Genomic DNA, 7,144 nt, shown 5'->3' with positions numbered 1-7,144 from the left:
CTTCACCAGAGGGAGACAGAGGAATTTGGGCCAGCCCCAGGAGTGACTCAGGCAAAATTAGGCCAGGAGCCCTCTCTCCCTAAACGACCCCTGACCTTCAATTTCCAAACAGGGTGGCAAACCCTGGCTCCATTATCTATACAGGGCCCCTTCCTGCCTGGTTCTAGTCCCATAGAGCTTGTGAAGTTTATAGGACTTGGTGGAACCTTGGGAAACTCCTTGCCTTAGGGCAAGTTTCTAAGGAAAGTGGGGAAAAGCTAGTGAAAGGCCTTCCCAAAAAATACTCGAAAAATACTTGCTGGGATCACTTAATATCACAGTCCTGTGGTAGGCAGTTAGACAGACAGGAACAGAGCAAGAAGGGTTGGCCAGGTGTAGAAGGATACCAGGAAAGCCCCAGGTGCCTGGCAAAGGACAATTGTAGGGTGGGACCTCACTCCTCCAGGGTAACCTTTCATCTCCTTGCATATTGCTGCATCCCCTTGCCTATTGCTATATTGCTGGTCATGGGTGTTGTACTCCCCCCCCCCCCCCCATTTCTTTTCTCCCTAGAAAAAACGCCACACCCAGAAAAGAAGCTAAACCAGACAAGTGACAACCTATGACTGACCTCAGGACCAGTTGCATTAGATAATGACCCCCTGCCCGGGCTCAAACCAGTCATTCAGGCCTGGTCTGAAAAGGCCTAGAATATTCTATTGAAATCTTCCCCTGGGACCACCCCTAAAAATCTAAAAATCTCCACACTTCTCCTGGGATGGACCCTAAAAATATCCATTCTTAAGATGGAGACCCAGCTGGCTCTTCCTCCCAGAGTATGCCCATGTCTCCCCTCGTATTTCCCCCTCCACTTCCACCCAGGCATCTCACCTTTACCTTCCTCACTTCCAAGCTCCAAGGGCCCTTACACCATTAACTATGCCCAATTCTTCTACGAATTACTTTTACTTCTGTGATTTTCTAAATAAAGGTTTTCTTATATTTTGAGTCTTGGCTCTGAATTTTTTCCTTGCCAGAACTCAAGTACTGAGGTGCCTGAACCCAGGTCAGGTCTGACCCCACGGGGTCTAACACCAGGTGCCTTTCCTAACATGGCCAATAATTCTATGATTAAAGTCTTTCCAGGCCTTGCTCCTACAGTGCCCACTTGATTATTTTAGATATAGGAAAAGCAAAGTGACTGTTTTACTAGACCCACATAAAATTCATGACCTGGTATGTTTGGGTGATCAAGGAATAGGAGATTTAAAATATTTTTCATCATCCAACAGTTGTAGCATGCTGCCAACTATTTCTCAGGTTTAGTACTTCCAACAACTCCTGTAAACTAAGCAGGACAAATATTCACATTTCCTCCACCTCCCACCCTAAACACATACATACACATACTTTTAAAAATGAGAAAAGCAGCTAACATAGACTTGATGGACAGATTTTTTTGTTCCTATTACCATATCACAGTTCCATGTTGTCTGGACATAGGAGTGTAAGAATGATTGTCACGGGCTAATGTGTCCCTTAAGTCCCCAGGATGATTTTAATTTCTAGTAGCAGATAATTTAAGCCTCTGGTGGTGGTTTCTCCAGGTTGCTCTTAGTGGCTAGATGCAGAGATGGAACTTTCATGGCTATGCCCAGACCAATGGTTCAAGGTGGCATAGTTTATCCATCTACAGCTGTGTCTGGCAGCTCTGACATGGGGACTCGATGTAGGTGGGTGAGCACATCTGACTCTTTAGCAGGTTAATGAAAGGTAAAGGCCTGGATTGAGAAGTGAATAAACTACTTTGGGGAAGTTTTTTTTGCCATAGTGTGGCTTCCTGGAAGGCTGAGTTGGGGGGTGGGGGAAGGAAAGATAAGAAAGATCATTCTAGGGAGTGTTGTGTGCCTGCTCTAGATGCCTGTGGTGAGGTTTGACTGGGCCTAGTGATAACATGCATCTCATCGAGAAGAAACCTCTCTGGCACATATGAAAAAATTTTTTTAATTGATTTTAGCGAGAGAGAAGGGAGAGAAGGAAAGAGAGAAACATAGATTTGTTGTTCCACGTATTTATGCATTCATTGGTTGCTTCTTGCATGTGCCCTGACAAGGGATGGAACCTGCAACCTTGTTGTATTGTTATGATACTCTAACCAACTGAGCTACCCAGCCAGGCCATTTCTGGTCCATTTTAAAGAACCCCCTTTTTTATTGCTCTGATTCTGAGACTACCCAGAAAGGTACTAAAAGGTAAGCAGGCACAGGCCATGTTGAATGCTTGTCCAGTCAGACAGGCTCATCTTGAGCCAGTTGGGTACTAGGTTCCAGGTTTCCATCCCTCTCCATCCTTAGCCTCTAGGCAAAGAGCCTCCTCATTTCCTCCCCTGACTTCCAGCACTCTCCCTACCTTCACCTTATAATGTTATTCTTAAGAAATACCTTAACAGCCTGGATAGTGTGAATTTAAATCACACTCCCTGGGAGTTCAAATGTCCACAAAAGGGATGCTCGTATTTAAGCCTGATTTATCAGTAGATGGCATGTTCGCATTTACATTTGAGATAGATCACTCTGTAAGCAGGGGATGGAATATGAGGGGTGAGGCTGGAAGCAGATGGATAGGGGAGCTCAGGTAATACAATGCTGCTCCTTTACCATCCTAAGGAACTGTCTCCAGAAAGCATTACAATTATTCACATTAGTGACTCTAATAATAACAATTTGAACCTTTGACATTCTTTCTTCGAAGGAGCTCAAAATAGAATCAAGTTTATAATAAAACACTCTGCCCCCCCCCCCCATCCACCCTGATTTATACACAGCACATAGTATACGGTACCCAGCAGGCATGCTCTCTAGGTGTTGAGGCAGCAGGTCCTGCCAGGAGGACCCCTGTGAGCTATGCAGTCACCAAGGGAAAACTGGACTGCTCTCCACAGCACCAAAAGCTGAGAAGGGGCACATTCTACTTCTTGTCTGGTGACCATCCTCTAGATGTTGGGGTAGATTTCGAGGAACCCTGGCAACTTTGAGTTGTGACCTAAGAGGTATTGTAAATGTCAGTTCTGCTCTATCATGTCCTCAGCCAGAATGGGAGGAGCTGCCACGGGAGTGGGGTGGTCGGGGAGGAAGGGAGAGCTAAGCTTATACCTTACTCTTTGGTTCTGAACAGAATTAACCAACAGGGTGCCCTGCACATCAAATTAACAGGGTCAATAAGTGCCAAGGAAAATAGTTACATGAGTTTTTTCTCTAGTACCTGAGGAGTGATTGTGAATGATTTCATGAGAAAGGAATTTATCCCCCGAAGCCCTTTTGTCAGAATCAGTTCCTATGAGTGCATGTGTATTACCCACAGATTACTCTCCTAGAAACCTTTCTGTTTCTAAGTCTCTAAACACAGCAAAATGTGAAACAGTCCTTTCCTCTGTTAGAGTAGTTAAGGTTGAAGAATCATAGTGTATAATTAATAATAGTCTAATATCTTAGACTATTTGAGATAGAAAGAACCTGATCCAATGGTTTTCAAATTTGTTCTAGCATCAGATCACTTCTAATGAAATTGAAGTATGGTACCTATTTGCTTTGTTTAACAATGGACAGGTTATTTTGATTTTCTGAATTGTATAAATCATCCCATTCGATTGAATGCCTCATTGATTGTAATGTGACTATCCCATTGATTGTGATCTTACTGGTTTTAGAAAGCAAATTCCTCTGTACCTGGGAACAGGACAGCACAATTATCCCAAGACCTGAGGGTTCCAGATAATGTTTCCCTGTCAACTCAGTGGTCCCAAGACCCGAGGGCTCTAAATAATGTGTTTCTGTCAACTCAGAAGTCCAAAGACCCAAAACTATAAATAATCTTTGTAGATAACTAATCAGCTCAATCTCGATTCTGTAACTGCTTTGTGCAAACCAGGGTCCTCATTCCAAACCCTGGGATGTAATCAATACCTTTGTGATTTTTGCCTATATAAGTATGGTTTTGCCACCATCTTATTACTATGAGATTTGGGAATGACCCCTCATAGTCCCGGATTGCAATAAATGTGACTCTTTAATTTGACTTCTTGAGGCGTCCTTCTGTGATTCACGGGGTACATTACAACAAAATCATGTGAAGAAGTCCAGTTAATATGTGAACAGAAAGCAGAGCTGCCCCCATTCAAGAAGTCTCTGGCTGAAGAATGCCTCTGCTGTTTGTCATGCCTCCAACACCCTATCATGTGAATTAATCCTATGAACCCCTAGGATCTAGAGGAGCAAAGCCTGAAAGATATGAATTAAAACAATTCTTCCATTTTATAGGTGACAAAGATGTGTCCATTAGTTAATAGTTATTTGAGTAGAGTGTAAATCTAATAGGAGGATTCATAGAAATAAAATTAAAGGCTACAATTCAAGTTCATGGTAGAGAATGGAGTTGGGAAAGGGTTTTCCTAATGGTTTCTTTGGAGTTGGATCAATGAGTCAAAAAAGAACAAGACAAATTGGAATGTGTGAAGGGTGAGAAGAGGGTTTCACTTAGATCCAGCGATAGATTTCAACAGAAATGGATGCAAACTTTGCAATTTTGAAGTCTCTGGCTGGGAATCTATTCAATGTAGCAAGGTGGCTATCTGTGTAGAGAGGTCATAGGAAGCTTTGAATCACAGCACTGCACTGAGGGGGAGACCTTCATCACTCCCAGCTATTAATCACCATCCTCGGCATAATCAAATATCCTTTAAAGTGAAGGTCTTTACAAGTTAAACACACAGGAGCTTTTCAACCTCTGGACACCTGTTGTGCAGATCAATAGTTTAGACAAACAATACTTGGCAATTTCCTGATTCACAGGAGAAACTTTATCCAGCTCCAACCTTTCTTAATTTTTTTTTCTGAGCCCCAAATCAACTCAAAACTTACTTGTTCTAGAAAATGTCTACTGTCCTGACTCAGTTCATTATTGTGTTTAGCAACTTCTACTCTTGAGGTATCTTACTGAACTTCACCTGTAGAGTACAACTGTTTTTAAATGAATAGGAGGAAACAAGATGTCAGCTGTTTAGCACAGTGCATGATACATAGCAATTATTTTAAAACTATTAGTTTCTCTTCTGGCATAGATCTCTGATAGATCATGGTAAATTCATAAGAATTTGAAAGATGTTAAATTTCACTTTTTAAAAAGAATTCTCTCTAATTTCTTGGCTCGATTATATTTTATTTCTTCCCTCCCCTCCCTTTCTTTTTATTCTTAAATTAGTATGATCAACTTTCATTAATATGGTAGTTAACTCTAAGATAAGAATAAACATGGAGAATAAATAGAGACCCATATTCAATACCATAGTTTGCCTTTAGTTATGAGATTTTTAGAATTAGTTTCCCTTAGACATCCTTTAAAGGTCTTTACAAGTTAAATACACAGGGACTTTTCAAAACGCATTCTTTATTTATCTCTAAATGGTTACGGAACATTTTTGTGTTTTTAGATAATAAATTTTATAGCATTGTCAAAGGGTAAATATCTCTGCAGATAAGGATATGGTCAATAGAGACCAGGTGAAATCAATCCATTTTCACACTCAGTACGCAGCGTGTGTGTTCCCAGGAGTCCAGGGATGCTGACCAAGAAACGTATTGTTTATTTTATTTTTTTAAATATATTTTATTGATTTTTTTACAGAGAGGAAGGGAGAGGGATAGCGAGTTAGAGACATCGATGAGAGAGAAACATCGATCAGCTGCCTCCTGCACACCCACCACTGGGGATGTGCCCTCAGCCAAGGTACATGCCCTTGACCAGAATCGAACCTGGGACCCTTGAGTCCGCAGGCCGACGCTCTATCCACTGAGCCAAACCGGTCAGGGCGAAACGTATTGTTTAGAAGTTCTGTGTCTGTAGGTGGTGGTAGTGGTAGTGGTGGTGGTAGTGGTAGTGGTGGTGGTGGTGAGATAATGATGATGATGAATGTGTTTAAAGGCAATGTAGAAAAGTCTATGCAATGATCTGCTCTCATTTTAAGAAAAATAATTATAGTATAATTGCATATAATTAAGACACTAACGTCTCTTTTAAGAAATCACACTTTTCCTTTGGTTAGAAAATGGCCAGGTTGTTTTTTGTGGGTGAGGGGAATATTAAAAAGTATTATTTCTGCTTTTTCATTGAAGCATACATCTAAATTAAGAATCACAAATTAATATTTGTCCGTTGAAGTAATAGAAGTGGCCATTATTGAAGTTAGATACAAGTTTTTGGCAGTTGTGATTATGTCTCCAGAGAAATGATGCAATCTAAAAAACTGATGTATTCTTTTTTAAAAAATTCTTTTTGGCTTTTAAAGTAACATTTAGTTTTTAAAAGTTAACCTGTGAATATATAGGAAACTGAAAAACACAAACAAAGAACAAAGCCTTCCTTAATCACAAGCAGTTAACAGTCTTACGTGTTCTTCTAAGTGATCTACACAATAAGCTTCCATTTTTGTGTAATTAAGATGGTACAGTTATGTATCATGCTTTCTCACACATCATGAATGTTTACCATTTCAAAGTCTCAAAGCTATGAGTATTTTTTAAATCTTTTTAAAAAGAATTTTTAAAATTGATTTCAGAAAGGAAGGGAGAGGGACAGAGAGATAGAAACATCAATGATGAGAGAGAATCATGGATCGGCTGCCTCCTGCACGCTCCCTACTGGGGATTAACCCTGCAACCTGGGCATTTGCCCTGACCGGGAATTGAACTATGACCTCCTGGTTCATAGGTCAACACTCAACCACTGAGCCACGCCAGGTGGGCAGAGCTATGATAACCAAGAATACCCCACACCAACTCAACCTGGAAGAAAATGTAATCCTGCTTTTCTTGATGACAAAAATTTCATAAAGGACAAAAACAGCAACAGACCTCTAGATAAAAGATATTCACAAAGTTACAATGAAAAGACTGCGTTCCCTTAATGTTCCATTAAGAATGAGACCCAAAGCAAGAGTACACAAAGTATAATGCTTTCAAGAGAATTATGGTTTAAACTTTAAAATATTAGCAAGGAGGCAAGTTTTGACTGAACTACTTAACAACATATTCCTATAGCACAGCCTAAAGAGATGCTTGCACATCAGTGGTTATCACCACAATGTGAATATGAACACACACTCTGCACATGA

General features: G+C 40.7%; 1 protein-coding gene across 1 annotated transcript in view; it reads right to left on the bottom strand.

Moving 5' to 3' along the window:
* The window catches only part of CPOX (coproporphyrinogen oxidase), an 18,667-nt gene extending 12,210 nt beyond the window's left edge, over positions 1 to 6,457 (bottom strand). Inside the window, 1 exon segment of the mRNA XM_023758852.1 lies at positions 6,422 to 6,457. Within this exon segment, the coding sequence (XP_023614620.1) occupies positions 6,422 to 6,457 (36 nt within the window).
* Positions 6,458 to 7,144: the final 687 nt, after the last annotated feature.

The sequence above is a fragment of the Myotis lucifugus genome, unplaced genomic scaffold (genome assembly GCF_000147115.1).
Source record: "Myotis lucifugus unplaced genomic scaffold, Myoluc2.0 scaffold_140, whole genome shotgun sequence".
NCBI classification, from domain to species: Eukaryota; Metazoa; Chordata; class Mammalia; order Chiroptera; family Vespertilionidae; genus Myotis; species Myotis lucifugus.
This window is presented reverse-complemented; position numbering and strand designations above follow the sequence as displayed.